Here is a 20541-nt window from a genome sequence, read left to right on the forward strand (position 1 = left end):
TCTGTGGGGGTGTGGTACTTCCCCGGTGCGAGCTGGCCCAATTCGTGCCGAAGCGTGCTCGACTACCACATTCAAAAGCTAATCCTAATCTAGTCCTTAGCAAATCCATCCAAATCCCAAAGCAAAAACTTTTGACTCTAAAGAAATTAGATGTCAGATATAATGCATTTGAATCCCGATGATGCAAAAAGAGCATAAATTACCTTTTTGAGTGTGATCGTGTATTTTCGTATATTGTAACGTGATAACTGTTTCAGTCTGAAGAACCTAATGAAAGTATCTTAAACATTTACTCCTGATCTGTTAGGCATATGCTATTACTAATTCAATAGTACTCTTCCTACTACAAGGATCTAGAGAAACAGCAATAAATGCGTCCTTACGCACACATATGCTGTTCTCTCTTAAATAAAAACACAATTAAATGCATTGGACCAAACTAAAGTCACGACTAAAACTGCCTCATTACAGAGCACAAAAACCTTGTTATTGAAATATATATTATGTTATGTATAACATTATGATGTATACATCAACACAAGGATATGGACGGCAACTAATTTCCTTGATTATTCTGTAAACACATACGTTTAAGCGGTTAAACAATGGTATCAGAACATTCCATTTGATAATGTGGATGACAAAATAGCACTTAATAATTTGTCGACCCGCCGGAAGTCTTGATATGATATGGGTCAGTAGTTTCAATTGTCCGATGGAATTGTCTGATGTCGAATACATTACATGTCTGGTTGTCCTTTGACCTTATGCAACTTGAAAGACATGTTTTCTCCTTATACTGTGAAATATTTCAAACTCAAACATTTATTTATAAATTAGAAGCACTTTTGAATCGTCATAACATAGTTTTAACATTTACCGCCGGTTCCGAAAAGAAGTTTCTTCAGAGAAGAGCCGGAGGGAAACTCTGAGGTTGCCCTTTTTCAATCATGTCAATAACGTAAATTTCACAGTAATTTTCAAATTGTGCACAAGGAACTGTCCCGGTTCAAAATGCTTTGATTCGGTTTGATTGTTAGTGTGAACACGGTATGCATCTTTACCACACATTCCTAATAATTATAAAAGGAGGGTTTATAATTAAAAATGTTTTTGAGCTTGTAATAGCAAAGAATCATAGGTCGGGTGGCTATAAAAACTTTGAATAAAGATAACCATTTTTTTCATGATACATAATAATTACTTTAACAACTATATTTCATAGATTTTTTGTACACTAACCTCGTGTTTTTATTTATTTATGTACCTACAATGATTCACACTATTTGTACTCCTTATACAATGCATAGGAAGTGATAACGCCCGCAGGAAACTACGTAAAATTGATAAGTTTGTGTTCATGTCGCCACAGCAATGTTAATTAGGTTAGTTTAATGATCTATTTACTCTCGGAACAAATTTCTGTTTTTGTTAAATTCCAATACGTCGATGAGGAATTTAAAAACTTTATTTGTTGAAATGCCAGCGAGGATATTTACTTATTTGTTATTAGTCGCAACGAAAATTCCTATAAGAAGACTCTTACACACACACATATACGAAACAAATTACTGCATTTTGCATTTAAACAATCGCGGGAATAGCGAGGCGAATAACGAAAACGCATGCGTACACTGTGAACCATGCACTTGATAGGTATATGCGAAAACAGACTCATTCTTATACGATGTGAGAGCGATAAGACAATTTTTTCGGTTTAAATCAAAAGGAAGACGAATGTATGTCAGTGTTTGGCGTTGGCACCCTTATATGAATGTTTCATCGAATACATCGTCGAGTCGAATAGCAAAGACGAATGTGTAAATGCACCATCAGACAATAGGGAATTATATGACTACCGTAATGACTACCGTCACAGTATTACGGCATAGCTTATAACAACAGGTCATAAAGTCAGGTGTATGAGTTGTAAATAGCAAAATATGCGGATAAAAGTATAAAATTGGAATGGTCGTAAGCGAAATTACTCATGTAAAGGCTGGCACAAACTCAAAAGTCGCGAATGACTTTAGCTTCTAAATTACGTTGTTACAACAACGAAATCAATTTTAAAACAACCGTTGGGGCCGTTAGGATTTAAACGTGTTTATATGACTGTTTTAATTACCTAGTAGCTTACTTATCTGGCTTTCTTAGATCAAATAGAGTAAAGATAAAAGATAGAAGAGGTTAAGGATAAGGAATATATTGTTTAAAAGTTTACATAATATCTTTAATATTACGTACGTTAATGCTACTTCTATTTGTATATGTATAGGCGATTAATGTTAAATCTGATTTGAGCATCCAGTCACTAACACTCAATTGAGGAATCACACAAATATTTAAGAGAACTAAACTATCATTACAAATACTAGAAAAAAACAGTAATATAAATAATAAAAAATCCAAATAATGTAACATTACGCCGTTCGCGTGTAAAAGCAGTATGAAAGCGCCCAATTTAATTTGCGTTACTTCATGTCGTGTGTCTTCACGTTTATATCTGTTATGGACCAGACGTGAGATGGTCACGTTCCAGACCAACATGAATCATATATGTAGGAACTATATAATTAAATATTATATCTATATATAATCTTAATATATAAAACACTAAGGTGACTAATTGATCTATCAAAGCACAGCCTAAACTAATTTAACTAAATATTCATTTATTATTTACTACCTACCTTAGTTAGGTAGGTAGTAAATAATAAATGAATATTTACAACTTACAATATACTACACTAGCTGTTCGCCCCGGCTTCGCCCGTGGTACATATATAGTCTATGTTACTCGTGGATAATGTAGCTTTCGAATGGTGAAAGAATTTTTAAAATCGGTCCAGTAGTTTTTGAGCCTATTCATTACAACCAAACAAACAAAGTTTTCCTCTTTATAATATTAGTGTAGATAAAGTATATTGTAAGTTGTATGAAATGTTTCAGTAATTTCTCATCTTTTTCTTAGATCTTTCAGGTTTTCACACACATATTAACGTCTGAATTAATACAACCGACATAGTACTAGCAGATATTCATCCTGGGTGGGAAAATGTAAAAAAAAATCGTAGGAATGGACAATCTGTCGACGAGGTGCCTCTGAAACCATGGCCTGGTTCATGTTGGATCAATTTACGCGCTTGAATATCAAAATTCTAACATAAATACGTAACATAATGATTATGTTTGTTTTTATAATACCAACCGGCTAAAATATTTTGAAAATAACCAGATTTTCATGTTGAGTATTAAATATAAAATGTTTGCAATAATTACAAGACTTGCCAAGATAAAATAAACTTTTATTCACGGAAAATAAAAAATAAAGTTTGATGTTTTAAATAAAGTTTGATTATTATAAGTATTCATTACTGCAAGTAAAAAATACAATAAAAAACAAAATGAAATGAAATAATAAGAATATGAAAAGCAAACAGTATATTTAGATTACAACCAGAAGAACCGCGATCACACCTACCTCAAGGTACACGACCTAATAATAGGGCCGATAAAAACTGTTCTGAATTTAAATACTGCGGTATCTTAATTCCGTAGACGTCTATTAATAGCGAAGATATAATCGTCACTCATAGTAATGTACGTGGTTGGTATGCGTATGTCATATAGCAGGTTAACGACCTTAGCGTTTAGCATAAACATGGATATCGTAGTCCATCGTGAACATGAATGAAAGATTAAATGCTTTATGCATTTAAATCTCCTGCGTATAGAAGCGAGCGAAGACAGAGAAATGGCATTCAGCGTCACCCATTGCGCATTTGACACATCTGAGAAGTAATGGCAGTGAGGAAACCTTCTCGGTAACAACTGCTTAGACGTTGACGAGAGTAACTTGCGTTGGTCAACTATCATGCGGAGAGTTTTAAATGCCTTAAAGCAACATTAACTATAAAGTTAAGCATAATAGTTTTAAATGCATTAAATGCCTTAGTAACTGAACATTGTTCAAACGTAACGTTCATAAAAGATTCAAAAGATCATCATCAGCCCATATGTTCCCACTGCTTGGACACAGGCCTCCTATGAGGGTTTAAGCCATAATCCAGCACGCTGGCGTGCGGGTTGACAGATGTCACATGTCGAACTCTTTGTTTCTTCGACATGCCGGTTTCCTCACGAGGTTATCCTTCAAAATATGGTTGATAATAAATTAGAATTACTCCCTTTTTATAGAACAGCAGTTAACTATGATAATCATTTTGATATGAATCCATCTAATACTAAATAATATCTCTGTAGTTTCATATCGAAACACAAGCAATATATGTGCAAGCTAGGTCTCAGACCTCATCTAGCAGTTACTGACCGACTGATAATCTCTTACAAGATCTAGAGATTGATTGGAGTAATTAACACGACACACTCGCGTTCAACATTCAAGTTATAATTGCAAGCAGCGGACCGTGTTCTTGTATTATTTATAAGATAAAATAGCGTTATATGAGAGAGTTATTAGCGAATGCACTTACAAAGACGGTAAGTTGGATGATTTGTTTCAATTTAATATATATAAATATAGCCATGATCTTTTTCAGCAGTGGCGTGAGGACTTCTAGAAGGTTCATGACTACCTATAGTCATGAACCAGCAGCATAACGGGATTGTTCTAAAAAGAACAATACAAACATTATTCTTATAAACTTTTTGATTCTGGGACGCGCGAGTTCGGTCACGATATGTTCCTGTTATTTTACAAATGTGTGATGACTCTTGTATATATACGTATATTAGAGTGATCTCATGTATAGTACTTCCAAATCCTCTTTAAGTACATACAAAACGCAACATAAACATTCTCCATCCACAACAAGATCGAAGATCTTTTAGCTAATATAACTACGCCATCAATATACGCCAATCTTTACAAACATAAAGTGACATAAGTATTAATAGCCGAACTAAATCATGAAACATTTATTTCAGTATCGCATTGTTCGGACAAACAAATAGTTTCGAAAATCGTCCATCATTCCGTTCCAATTATTAGTCTCACTCCTGACATCTCATTACTCAGTGTATGCGCATATTTCCAGCCGAGCTTTGTTCTTATATCAGCTATTTTGCAATGTAAATTGTTTACTCACTACTTGTACAAACGTGTAACGTACACACATCGAACTTCTGTTTTAATGTAGGTGCTATGAGCTGGAATACCACACGCTGAACATAATGCTGCAAATATCAGCTCATATATATTAAGAACGAAACTGCTTCTTCACGTGACGTCAAAACGTATGAATTTTTATTTATATTATACTTTTTTGCCTCAACATGTTATTAAATGCCTTAAAAGACTAAGTTGTGTCATGTTCAAGAATGGCAACATATTCCTATGTATATATTTTTCGTTCTTATACAATTTGCATAAAATCTGCGTAGTCAGTAAACAGCCGCGTGTTTGCGTAGCGACATTGTCATAAAACATATATAAGCTTTTGAGCTCTTCAAGGCAACCAACGAAACTATCGTTAAACTAAAACTAAAATAATGAAGAACACATATTTTATTGGTTCTACTTCAAAGAATAGTCTGTTAACAATAAGACTTCCCATACGAATTTATGAAGCTAACTAAAACTGACTGTACGAATTTATAATGCTGTACAAACTAGACTGAGTAATAAATTACATTTCAAACTTCTATTTCCATTCATAATTTAGCTTTATCTGATGCAAGCAGTCTAATTCAATCAATTTTATCAAAAAATAAAAAGAATAAACAAAAAAGCCAACATATATAATACTGTAAATATTGCAGACCAATAGGTCGGTATTCTGAGACCTTGCACACAATTTTCTTTATAATTGCACCTCTTTATATTCCAACACATATCCAAAGCTTACATTCTGAGTAGAGTAGTATCAAGAAAACTAATGAATAGTCAAAGAACCAATGCATTTGCTTCTCCATATCCGCATATGCAGAAATCAAAGACCGTTATCCTGTATTTGATTCAGCACTCATAAAACGCCTGGAAAACTTTTCCATATTTTGTTTGGCACTATTCTGGCAAATTGACATCAGAATCGCTACGAAATAAGCTCATATTCCAACAATAGTCAGATCCAAGAGAAACATTGTAAATCTATTCACAATATACAATAGCGTGCGTCGCGGAAACCAAACTGTTTGGAAAACAAATCTCGGTTATTTATTTATTTAAGTCATTAGAGCGCGCTGATTAATTCAGATGGGTAATATTGTTGGATAGTATCCAATCTAGCGAACTGAGTTTGTTGCACTAGCTGCAGCCCTCGACTTTGACCAGATTTAATCCGTACCACATAAAAACACATGTGTACACATAAAAAACATATGCACAATTTCATAAATGCAGAAATACATTTTGTTGTAAGTGACAATATAATAATAATGTTGTTGTGTTTTTAACCGACATTAACAAATAATATGTACGGTTCCTGTGTATTCGTGGCGTATTTTTATCAAATATTTTATTCCATATACAAAATTTTCACTATTTAGACATTAAGTTACAAAAACTGTAGGATCGCATAAAAACATCACCAATATCAATTCAAAGTACAGACATAATACAGCAGGATACATGTAATTTGCTTCTTTGGTCAATAATTGATACGATAAAGATAGGTTAGGCCAAAAATAGCTGACTGTTACCGTGGATTACAACCAGGTTGTCTGTTTGACAGCTCATTGCCTGGTTTAAGGTCGCACTAAATATAGTCGCCATAAATATCTGGTTATGAGTTATGAGCAATGTCTTATGAGTGTGATTTATTCGGTCATTTTATTGCAGCGTGAGTGTGTTCTCTTATTTGCAAAAGTTTGTTTCACATTTGTTCAATTTATTTTTATGTTCACACAAAGTTTTATGTATTTTCTTAATTACCCAATTTTGATAATTTCCCAAATCCCAATTTTGATAGTTCTTACCCAATTTTGATAATTTTATTTACTTTTTCCTTCCTCTACAAATAAGTAAAACATTCAAAATAAAACATATGCCACGTGCCACACAATCATTACGTAAGAATTAACTAGAAAAACATTATAAATTAGTTTTGTCTCTACTTACACACCATTTACTACGAAAAATAACATCTGCAAATCACTATAAATAATTGAACACAAAATAATTGAAACAGAGCACTAAGTCGCTGCTAATATTCTTATGGTTATTATAATTCGATATAAATATTTTATGATTATGCAAATTGCGGCTGCATAACATTTTCATTGCCAATTAAACTATTTACAAACATGAAACACGCTTCATGGATCTGGTACAAAGCTGTCATGTACAGTCATTGCATTTGCTCTGTACTATACTTGCAGATATTCATTCTCTGCACACGTTTCAACACAAAGCAGGGAAGTTTTTGCGATTTCCCTGCCGTTGACTTCTTGTCTTACCCTCTTGTTTGTTTTTCTACGGGACTGTCATTAGCATGGGTAGTTCTGAAGGGAATAATATCATAGGGCACAACTACTAAAGGCCTCTAACGTGGGGTTGGTTGGGGGCATTTCTAAATTGTGCATTTGTATGTTTGCTACCCTTTAAAGCTTAAAACGTTGAAGAGATTCTTATAAAATGTTCGTAAGGATATAGCAGACTATCTTTTATTTCTTAATATTGTACATTATACGCAGAAAATCAAACACGAGAAATACTAAAAAGGGCACTATTTGTATGTGTTACTTATGGAATAGAAAGTTAGAATGGAATATATGTTAATAAATGTAACAATGTTTTTAACCAATGCCTTGTGTGTTTTAGAAAATATACTCTGAAAATATATGTTATTATTGAAAGACCGTCCGCTGGCGCTTCGCCAGACATCCCATCTATGTCTTGTTCATGTAAAATAGACTGATTTCCTTAATATATCATTTAAATGTTCGTACTACGCGTGCAAAGTATCGTTATTATTTTGTTATAATAATGAATTTTAATAAATAAGGTTAGGTAAGTGTGCTTTGCTAATATTATTAAAGCGAAAATAACTCAGTTTGTTGTCTCGTCTTCCCGCCTAAACCTCTCAATCAATTTGGATAACATTTAGTATGAAGAAGGACATAGGACAGTTTTTATGAAGACAATCGAAATCAAATATTAAATCAGCAACGCAACCTCTAGAGACAAAATTATTGAAGGGTAGGTATACAGACATTCCTCATAATAATAAAAAAAAGAAAATAATATTTAAACGTCGAAACAATTTTACACCCGTTCATTTACTATTCTAGATTTTCTTGTTTTGTTTTCAAATTAATTGTTACATATAACACATTCTTTCAATTTTATTGTAAGAATTGATATGTATTCACCACGGCTAGTACAAACATTCTTGGCACCCAATAAAGTTGTCATTTGTTAAATTTCGATGACATGCCTAATGTTATTCACGGTTCGTGGACATATTAACAGCTTTTGAACATTTTTATATCACATTCTTATATTTATACATACATATTATAAATTTACATTTATATACGTTTTGCATTTCAAGAATTAATAGGTTCTAGATAAATGTATTTTGAGATAAAGCTATACACATAAACAAACAAACAGACTGTAAAAAAAACAAGATGATTGAATAAAGATAACGTCGGAATAACTTCAAAGATTTATAAATTTGCTACTTCCTGTCTAAAATTTATAGGTACGAAAGATATTAAAGCCATATTAAGTTTCCACAAATTGCTCTTTAATGTAATAAATTTGGTGAGGAAATCTATTAAATTTATATGCGTTTTATTAAAAATTAACAACATTATATAAGGTTAAAGTATTATTAAAGTACTTCTATAATTTTCAATATCAAATTCATACTAGAACTATTACTTATGTTTGGAAAACACATGAGGTTTAATAATTTTAAATAAATTATGAACGACTAGCAAACCCGGCGAACTTCGTTTCGCCACCAGATGGTTGTATGTGAAAAATGACTTTCCCGCTTTTCTGCAGAATTTTTTCCTGAATTTTCTTTGCTATAAACCTCAGGGCGCCCGAGACCTTTCCAACGAATGCAAAACCGTGGAAATCGGTTCGTGCGTTCTGGAGTTATAGCGTCAGGAAGGAAAACCCGACTTATTTTTATATATTAGATGAATTAATCCAACGAAATTTGATAACTCTAATCGTTTAAATTCAGAAAATGTCCATCCAGTGGGCCCAGAACTTCTGTAATGTTTTGGTTACGTCAATATTTATAACTTTAGAATTTAGATCATCGATCATAATAGCATCACGAGTAATAATATATTTTTTATCGCTAACCTTGTGCGTAAGTGCAGGTTATCTTGCAAACACCGCTTAAAATGGCATCCTTACTTTAGACTTGCTCTTCAATTTTTTCCGCTACGAGCGCCTTCAATTAGAAATATATTAAGAATGAAAATATTGATTGATTGGTCCAATAATCATAAGCTCGTAATGCAATGCTCGATTTAAATTTGGCTTTAATTCTGACCAAATTGGCCAAAACTATTCTATCTGTAACTGATGGAACAAACTAAAAATCATTGACATTGATTCAAATTTTATAATACTGTAACTGACTTGTGTTCGTCGCATTTATATATAGGACTAGTCAAGAACTTAACATTTAGAAACGCAAGAATCTGAAAGCAAAGTGGTACCTACGGCGAAGGAATAAAATCAATCGATATATCTAAAATGATCTTGAATTAAATTAGTCTATTAGTCAAAAGCCAGCTAAGGTTACCAATATAATTAGTTGTAAAGCTCCACGTAGAACTGGACAAAGGGTAAATGCCATGGCACACCTTCGTGTTTGGATTGGACCTCGACCTTCTTTTTAATCTAAACAAAGTTATATCACTGTCTATTGTTATATGTACTTATGTGATTGTTCGTCAATTTTAAGACTCTTTCTGATGAATATATAATTAAATAACAACTAAAAAACGTATTATATAGTTTTTAAAACGAAGTTGGTAATTATACCTAAAAGTAAATTTAAACGGAACGAGACTAGCTAACTTCGTAGATTAAATTGAAAGCTAGCGTCCATCGTGCACATAATTTAAGGGTTATCGTTCCAGGACTCATTAATCATATAAGATCTAGAACGTGTTTCTTGAGATATTGTGACAAAACCCGTCTTCTATTTTTAATTCCCTTTGATATCCATGGTGTCTATTCAGTGTCCAGTGATGTCAGCTTAACGAATTATCAACGGCCTTTTCTGTCAATCAAATCTTTTTATTTTTAAATTTGTATATCGTTTGTTTTTAAAATTTTGTATCGAATTTTGAAGACAATGAAAGCGATGTCGGGTTTCATGTTGTGTTTAGTGATTTATTTAAAAAACTGGACCCAGCCCAGCCCAATATTTTAACATGTTGTTACGGAACGTAAGTTTAGTATATTTTAATGAGTGATATCAACTACATTTCATTAAATGCTTAACATTCCAAAAAGAGCAAATAATTGTACTAAATGACCACTGAGAGTCGAGATACTTCTATAGTATTTTCTTGTGTTTGATTTTACGCGAGTATTATACATTAAGAAATTAAAAACTTCTTAACGGATTTTACGTCATTAGGTTATATGTACTAGACTAGACACACCCAACCCACACAACTTAATATTTATTTAAAGTTTCATATCAATCAATGGAGCATGATTCAAACCGCACGATGCTATAAAAATGACTTCATTCGTCAAAAATGTTCAATGACTCGTAGTTATCATGTTTTATAAACATCCACTATTTGTAAAACACACTTCATTAAAGTCAACAGGTATTTCATTGTTTATTTTGTTTTGTTTCAGACAATTATTACATCGCACAACATTCTATTGTCCGTATGTGACTTCCCATCGTGTTTTGCAATTGTTAATAAAACAATTAGGTATAGACTATACGTACACGACACGACGCGTATTATTTTATTGTATGGATATCTAACAATATCTGACAAGAAAGTGTCTATTTCCTCATTAACATCAGATTATTTTGAATTTATTTAAATTAATTGAATGCATATACAGATTAATAGCATAACGAGCTTATTAGCGATTACATATTTTTTGTATTATATTCCAATTCAACAATATGGTGTACGATTATTTCTCCACATTGCGATGCAAGGTAACAACTAAGTAAACTACAATTTATATTAAATTACAACTTAATTAACAATGACCTATATCAATAACTATTTTAATGTTTATTGATACTGATTATGTTTAAAATATATTTAAATAAACAAAGGCTTTTCGATAGCAGAAGATTTAACTATAATCCATCAGAAATTTAAGCCACCTACACTGATATTTTACTTGAATATTCAAGAAGCTCGATATCCGATAGAAAATGCAGATGTGAAGAAAGCACTTCATAATGTTGCAGTCTTTGATCCGCCTTCTTCCAGTCTTTATTCCTAATAATTCAGGCAAACCGCCAGAGCACTAGCTTTGATTCTCGATAGGATAATGCTTCACTTTTGAAGTAGCAGGTGGTAAAATTGAATGTTATGAATGAAAAAAAGTTATGAATGAAATTATTTGCGATCGCCTCGACTTCCGAAAGCAATGTTATCACAGGTGGTCTTAAAGATGGAGAAGATTTAATATAGAAATCATAATATGAGAAAATATTATAGTCATTATAGGTATGAAAAAAAATTTACAATTTCGTGAATAGGTTAAATGTGGCTTCGTGCAATCAATTTCTTGTCTTTATATCATGTAGATACAGCCAGTGTATAAATAATACAAAATGTTTTGTAGTAATGGTAGAAAAGTTTTATTTCAGATAGCAATGCAGAACACAGTAAATAATAATTCTTATAAGAGCTTTTGCACGTCTAATGGAACGAATGGCCGAGCCCCTTACTCCATTTACTTTGCAAAGCGAGCTATTAAAATCAGTCCTGAGGTGTGTTGCGGCATTCGAAAATATTTACATTAGCTGATACGCGTTTAATGTAACGTCTACTTTGATGTTACATTATTATTAACTATTAGTCGATAAATACTTTTTCCTATAAATATTAAACTACTAGCTGCACGCCCCGGCTCCGCCCGAGTTGTCATTTATCGTAATTAAAATTATTTAAACTATCCTATCTCTCAAGTTGGATCGAACTGCACATGATGTGCGAATTTTATTATAATCGGTTAAGTGGTTTAGGAGTCCATTGAGGACAAACATTGTGACACGAAATTTATATGTATTAAGATGAACAGTTTCTAGAGATATATTAAGAGGAACATATTAAGAAAACTGTTTCTGAAGAGATTTTTGCTGATGCTTTCGGTCTTCTTATTCATCGAACATAAGAAATGGTTGATATTGTATCGAAGGATAAAATCAGCTGCCTTCTGTTTAGTTGCTTTTAACATGATATTCGATGGCGCATGTAATCTTAATTGGTCTTATGGATCCACAACAATTAAATGCCAATATAGTAACAAGCTAAAACGAAATCAATATTCTATTTAGAATAGGCTAAATATCTAGCGTACATTTATTACTAAAACTCTAGAAACAATATGAAATGTGATATAATTGAATTAAAGCCATTTTGGCAAACGGTTCAAATCAATCATCCAATAAACTGCAATGAGGAGCAAAAACATCGCTGATACGTTTTATAACTCATAAAATAGAATTTAATTTGCGAAAACGTACGTAACTTGTACCAATAAAAAGGCGGTTAAGATCACGATTTATAAACGCCATGACAGAAATACACGCCAGACCCTCATTACGTTGGAGAAATTTTTATGTTCGTCAATTGTTTTTCTCTTGGTCACCTATTGTGGGCTGTGAGTAACGCTGCGCATGTAATGCTATGCAGTGCATATAGCTCTAGCGTTTTCAGACGTATCTGATTCAAAAGAAAAGCTTTTTGTCGGCTCTTCTCAGCAGAAGCTGATACTCAAAACGGTGATGAAGAATTTCTTAAAAGACGACGTTGATTAAATAGAAGTCCGAATTTGAAAAAAATATTTTCACTAAGTACTATAATTTATATAATTAATATTATACGCGAGTTTGTATTTGATATCTGAATGCTTGATAAATTTGTAACATGCACATGACATAAAAGCACATCAAAGAGCCGCATTTAAAAAAAATCGAATAAAAATGATGTTTGAAATACAATTTAGGTTAAGGTGATAAAATGCTGCAATTTCGGAAGTAATTAAGCATTACTAGAACATTCTACAATCCTCGAATACATGAGGTCAAAGCACCGCAAACATTGTTCTATTCCTAGCTTTTAAAAGACGCCTACTTGCATCAAATAACGGAGTATTATAATTCAGAAATCAGATGTAGCACATAAGCGAAAAAAATGGTACAAGTTTAAATATATAAGACACTTATATACAAAGATTTTTACAAACTATTTAAACTTGATTGTATCACGAGAATTCCTTCTGAACCAAACGAAATCAAAATCTTTTATCGGACGTGCTTTCCGCATTATATATTTTATTATATACACTTTATTCACTATGACATAAAAACTATTTTTTTCGTAATTTAGGTGTTGATATCGGCGCTTAAAAGTTTTATTGCCATTAAACTGAATGACTGCTCGTAACCTTAATAATAAGTACACAATAAATGACCGATGTAGCATTTGATTATTTTGATTTAGGGTCGTCGTCATAGAAAATTACACCTTTCTCACGAATTTGACGCGTTCATTAAGAATTGCCGGTGTAAGCGTTGATTTAGATATAACTTTACAGCTTTTTAAAATAACATACATACAATTTTACGATCCAACGTCCATTTATTATAATGAGTATCGCTTGACAATCTATTTTTATAAACAAAAATTTAGTAACAATCACATTATAGTTTATATCTTCTTTGTTTAATGATTTATAGTGACTTGCGAATACACAAACAGCGTCCTATACCTATGTGCTCTTTGGACAATTTTACTCCTTTTAATTAGATAGTCCATTTATATTGTAATTAAATGTCCTAGGTGTAATAAACCTTGGATATATATTGGTGTTAACCTGCTAATAGTCGGCGCTTAGCTGTGCAGATGTCAAGGTAAATGGCATTTAATTTTATTGTGCCATATATTTGAATTAAGGCAATTGCTTTTCTGTATGACGTACTCGGAAAGCTATCAAAAGCTGATCACTCATATAGAATTTATTTGACTTCCAATAAATTGTGATTTGTTTCTCAGTGTTCTACATAGGGGATCAATACAGAGTACAGCCCAACATTCCTTCTCTAGAAATTATACTAATTTTACCTCATTTGTATACAGAACAGCAAATCATGTTCGAATACCAGTAAGGATTGTATCCCACGTCTAAACCAATCATCACACCACTTACCGAATAACCATTTCCAGAACATCTTCCCGCTCAAACACCTTGCAGTACAGATGGAGAATCTTAAGGCAGGTGTACTGGAGCCCCGTCCACGTGACATCAGCGGACTTGAGGGCCTGATCCCAGGGGCAGTTCTCATGTCTCGACAGGCACAGCATGCCGTCGCGTTCCGTCTCCGTTGGAGGCATTTAATCTTTGGTCAACGTTGATTTTTTGGTAGTAGTTTCACTCTTAAGCAAAGGAAGGAATTGCTATACCGATTTTATATGGAAGAGAAGAACTTTAGCCAATGTTACCGGTTCATAATTAGCGTTTTTGCTCATAATAATTATATAAAGTACTGCTCAGTGAATAGAATTAGCTGCGTAGTTATCTCAAATGGTCCGTTAATCGTGAAGTAATATTACCACGCGATTTTACTAATTATCGTAAGTATAAACTATTACGAAATTACTAACTTAATAGTAGACTTAAATATATTGTGTTGAGTTTATATTTTGTAGTTATACGGTTAAGCAGAAAAAAACAGATGATGTTTCTTTGTTTCGGATAATATATTATGATATTATACCTATGTCACTTTTTTACATTTCGTTCTTCGTACACTACCTTTCGTCGAGCTTTGATTGATAAGCAGTATTAACCGTACTTGGTAAATTATTATAGAATGTTTGCATGGTTGTGAATTGCGTATAAGTGAAATTTTCTACGCAAAAACTATGTATTATGTATATAGACTAACTACTCTTTATCCGGTATAGGCGCGCGTGATACTGCGGGTCGAAACAAGTTTAATAATAAGTTTGAAGATATTGTTAGCCTTAATAATAGAAGTGGTAAAAACCCATTAAATACTAAGCTTAACAATTTCACTGCTGATCCAGAAACTTTTTTCATCCGGCGATGCGGCTATGACACGCTCAGCGTGTCTCCCGCACCGGCGGCAATCTTGCCGTAACGCTTTTGTCGCTGGTGCGGGAGCCCACGCTGCGCGTGTGCATAGAGTCGAGCCAGCTGTGCGGGCGGACACACCGTGTGTGTTCTACAATTTTTTTTTTTTAATTATTCTATTTCTGATATCGCGATTTATTTTTAAAGAAATTACAGTAGTCTTTATTTTTCTGCACACATATTTGTATTTTTTTCAAAATGCTTTATATATTATAATGAACAATGAGCTGAAAAGGTACTAATAACGACCTCTCCTTAAACTTTTTAGAGTATTATACATTTAGAAATTAAAAACTGTTTAACGGATTTTAAACGCGATTTATTCATTATATTATTAGCCCGACGCTTCGAACACTTTACGTCGGGTTAATAATGTAATGAATGATTCGCGTTCAAAATCCGTTAAAAAGTTTGAATTTCTAAATGTATAATACTCGTGTAAAATAAAACACAAGAAAATACTAGGATTTGATTTGTTAACACTCGTACATAAAGATATTCTTCCTTATAGAATATAGATTAGCAATAAAAGTTTCATGCTGAACGCGCTTCAGATATTCTGCTTCGGAGTGTTAATATAATAGCGTAACAATTTATCGTCAACCAATGATATTAGAGAGGTTATTTTGTACATAAAACGTTGTCTAACGTAATTTTATGTTTTCATTTTTTATTATTTGTACAAAATATTTTCTTTTTCGTTTTATTAAAATTACATCCTAACTATCTAAACAAAGAAAATAATAAAAATGGCAAAAATCATAAATAATATATTTTATGATAAAAATGTGTTGCCCGCACGCACTGGCGGCTTAGAAAATAAAACACGCACAGCGTGTTTTACGCACAGTAGACGCGATTTATCGCGGATGCCGGCTTCCACACGCTAGGCGTGTAAAGCCGCATCCTTGGTTCCAAGCATTTTTACACACCTGGTGTGTTTCAGCAGCCAACGTGTTAAAATATGATCATTGAACTTATTCCTATCCATATATGGCATGCAGTTCCGTCATGAACTTCAAACAAAATTGATCCTTAATTGGACACGATAAAATAGGTTTTATTTTTTATCTATTCAGCATTTGTTGAGTAACTAGAAAAACTTATTAAATTACGAACTTTAATATCTCTTTGAGTAAATATTCTTGTATAAGGTTGCATAATTTTAATTAAATTTTATTGGTATCTCTGAATATCAGGAGTATACGAGTAAATATTAATCCGTACAACCCTATTATATAGATATTATTTAGTCACTAACTTGGTATTAACAACTACATTTTTCATACTACATCTTTACAACAGCAGCTTCATAAATGACGAATTTTTCGCCTTCTCTCGGGCAAGATACTGCGCTACGTGTCTCAAACAATGAATTGTTTAAATTACAACATCCTGAAGCACTCAGTTTTCTTACTGGACAATTTGTAACGATATGCTTCCTTTAATTGAATTTTTGGTCGAATCGAGCGGGAGGATAAAACGATAGCAGTATCTTGGAATGTCTGGGATGACAATTTCTTAATCAGTTCATTCCTTACTTCATCAAACAGTTGCAAGACGAAACTGTTTTTTCACCAGAAAAGTTAATAATATGCAATATACAATTCCAAAGTCATCTTTGAAGGAATAGGCCGTGTGTGAGTGCCAGACAGTAGAGTAAATTAGGATAACAAATGTACTAGTAGACCGCCCCGGCTTTGCCGATGGTACGTTTATATGATAATATGAACGTAGTACTCAGTTACATATCCAACAATGATTTTTTTTTTGGAAATTGGATCAGTAGTAGTAGTAGTTCCTAAGATTAACTCGTTTAAACAAACAAAACCTTCAGCTTCATGTGATGCTAGCTTTTGCCCGCAGCTTCGCACGCGTTAAATTTGTAGTAATTTAATAGATGTTATTGTACACATAAACCTACCTCTTGAATTTCTATAGTTTTAAAAAAGTCCGTTGCGTAGTTTTAAAGATTTAAGCAAAAAGGGACAAAGGGACGGAGAAAGCGACTTTGTTTTATGAAGTACCTACAGATTCGTTACAGTTTCTGGAGGTAGAAGAATTAATGATAGATACACTAAAATAAATAGGTTCATTCCACCTTCATTCACTAAATACACTTCGTAATATCAAGTACCTACCTGCTTGAAGTAAATAAGATCTCTATTAACATTAATTTTATTCGCATTTATCTATCATAAACAGCAACAACCTTATTAACTGGTTAAACTGACATACTTATCACATTTTAAATTAACATTACCTATCCGTGTATTTGGTCAGCATGTCCTTTGTCGGAGTTATCAGTTCTTTATCAAATAGTCAAACGTATTTGGATGAAGTCGCAATAGCAGTTTATTCTTGTTATTTTTTATACTTTACGCGTCTAACAAAATTATTAGTATTTCGTGAGTCGTCGTCAGTCAGGTGGTTAGTTTGGTCTTTTGTATATTCAGTTTGTGTACCTGTGAACTACTTCCGATTTTACTCCATATATTAAACCATCAAATCTATTTATGAGCGAACACTTTAAGAGTTCCATGCAAGACGCAACATTCATCTGATTGGCTACGTACAAAATGATCGCAATCAGTTCCTGCTATGTAAATATTCATGAAATATACGCATTGTATTTATATAAATAAAAATTAATCGCCAACTGTGTTGCTAAGCGTAGAACTCGGGAACGGGTCGACCGATTCAGCAATATTTTTTTAAGTTTTTGTTAAGGCGCAAGGAAGGTTCTTATGGAGAGAATACACGTACCACGGGTGAAGCCAGGGCGTACCGCTAGTTTAATTTCGATGAACCTACTCAGTGTCACTCACACGACTAAGGCGAATCTATTGGCATAGACTGATTCAAGAGGAAGGTTTATATGTATCATAACATCAAACTACTCCTAACTAAAGCATATAATATAGTATTCATAAACGTAGACGAACTCAAAATTCGTCTTCTGTCGCAGTCGTGTAAAAATTTATCATACAATCATAAAATTATGTACTGATTTAAAGGAAGACACAGAAAACGAATTCGTATTATATCACTCATCACTGTACATACCTACTATATCATTATTCTATGGCGGAGATAAAATAGTGCCCAAACGTTCTATAATTTATTCAAAAATTCCGAGGCAATTATTTAACGTCCGGAAAATATCTTCTATTAAAAAGTACAAGATGACAAATATTTCCTTTTAATCCCTCCCGACGGATATTTATGTCATAGACCGAGGATTAAGCAGCGAGAAACGCACCGCACTCCATCACGACTCATTGCTTTCATATTTAATGGGAAACAATATTTTGTGATATATATATCAAGTGAGTATACAGCTCTAACGCATTATATACTCGTATAACTTCGTATTATTTCCTTGTATTTGATTTATAAATAAATAGCTTAAAATGCCTAAGTTGCATTACAGGCTCGTTAATGGTTATCGAGTAATGTCAATAAATATCTAATATTTTAAGTTTGTCTCTTAAGTATGTTTCGATGATAAACAATTGCAATTTTGGTACGGAACGTGATTGGGATTGACTAAAGGAACAAAGGAAAGGACTGGGAAGGGTAAGGAAAAGGATATGGGCCTCCGGCTTCTTCTCGCTGGCCTTGTCGGACGGTGCGAGCTGGCCCAATCCGTGCCGAAGCGTGCTCGACTACCACAAACAGACATGCATTAGCTTATATTGGTAAAAATATAATTAAATATGATTAAAATATTAATTGTAGAAACTTTCGAGATATTTATTAAATGTATTTCATTATTTGCTTTGTTCGGAAATAACTTGTTTTGCACCTAATACGTGTTTCCTTCTCTCATTCCTGGTTCATTATGTCTAAAAATAATAAACAAAATGTTTGTATGAAGAGCCGTTGTTAAATTCGATTTATCGCTTGTATCTCATTAAAATAAATGGCGTGTAAAATTTAATGCTCATCATTATTGCTTTGACTTCTTTATTATGGCTTCGATGTAGATAAAAAATTATTAATGGCAATAACAGTTCGATAAAAAAATATTTTAAGTATAATTTCTTATTTGGTTTTCTCAAATAATACGAATAACATATATTAGGGTTTATAAAGACAATGAATATTCCTTTTACTTATATACACCCGTAGAACTAATTAAGGTAAGCCGGAACAAAGAAAAATGACCTGAAGCGATTATTACATTTCTATTTATGAGACAATGCAAATTAGATTACATGCAGTCTTCGAGATGTAAGGTTTCGAATGTATATAGGACGAGAACCGTTTAGCTGGCTGGAGCTAAGTGTCGTCTCGGATTTATTTATGTATAATATTTACATAATATATAATATAGTTTAGTTTTAGATGATATAGTTAGGAAGGTTGGACGCAGATGGTTGAATAAAGCCAAAGATCGAAAATTGTAGCACATTTTGGGGGAGGCTGACAGTAGACTTATGCAGGCTGAACGGATGGATGGATAGATGAATATAGTTTTCAGTTTTCAGCCATGTGTGTATAAGCGCAACACACCCAGTGTTGCGCTTATACACACACACTAGCAGAGCGTTCCAACGGTAGTTCATTGATCCTAGAACTTTTAGCAATGACAATCACAAACAGATATCTACAATACAATGTAGGTAATGAGATAAACTATTATTTAACTTAATTAAGAAATCTATACTGATAACAACGGCGAAACCGAGGCGAATTGCTAGTGTTAATGTATGTAAATATCCACTTTGTCTCGCTCTCAAAGGTTTGTTACTTTCAATGCTTTTAGATTAGTACCTATCCTTCAAACGCATCATTGTAATCTTCAATATATATTTATATTCAAATCAAATACGTATTTCTCTGAGCTTTAACAGTAGCGCTAACCATTTGTGAACTACATGCTGTGTTCTGTATAGTTATTTTGTTTTCTTTAATCGTAATTCATGACTAACGAGCCTTGAATAACTATTTTTCATCCTTCAAATCGTCTGATGGTAATGTAAACGTATTAGACGTGTTTCAAACAACGCTTTGCTTTGCAATTACTGTTTGGTTTCTTTACAGGAAGCAAACATGATGATGACATACGGTGTATAGGAGAAATTACTTATTAATCTGTGGTATAGGTTTTAATCTGTGGTAGCGACAGATTATGCGATAAATGGGTTTGTGATTTTGCTGCAATATATAGACTATATTTTTTGAACAAAATAACAAATAATTTTATTTTTTTTTTTTTTTTTTTT

General features: G+C 32.9%; 1 protein-coding gene across 2 annotated transcripts in view; it reads right to left on the minus strand.

Annotated features, from left to right (window-relative positions):
* Window positions 1–20541, minus strand: part of LOC119831472 (four and a half LIM domains protein 2) — a 123114-nt gene that overhangs the window by 40429 nt on the left and 62144 nt on the right. The window contains exon 2 of one of the 2 annotated variants that reach the window (XM_038354841.1): window positions 14363–14589. The exons of the other annotated variant lie outside the window; for it this stretch is intronic. Within the exon in view, the coding sequence (XP_038210769.1) occupies window positions 14363–14547 (185 nt within the window). The 5' untranslated portion in view covers window positions 14548–14589. The remainder of the gene's footprint in view (window positions 1–14362; window positions 14590–20541) is intronic. 2 annotated transcript variants of the gene reach the window in all.

This window comes from Zerene cesonia, chromosome 13, assembly GCF_012273895.1.
Source record: "Zerene cesonia ecotype Mississippi chromosome 13, Zerene_cesonia_1.1, whole genome shotgun sequence".
Classification (NCBI taxonomy): Eukaryota; Metazoa; Arthropoda; class Insecta; order Lepidoptera; family Pieridae; genus Zerene; species Zerene cesonia.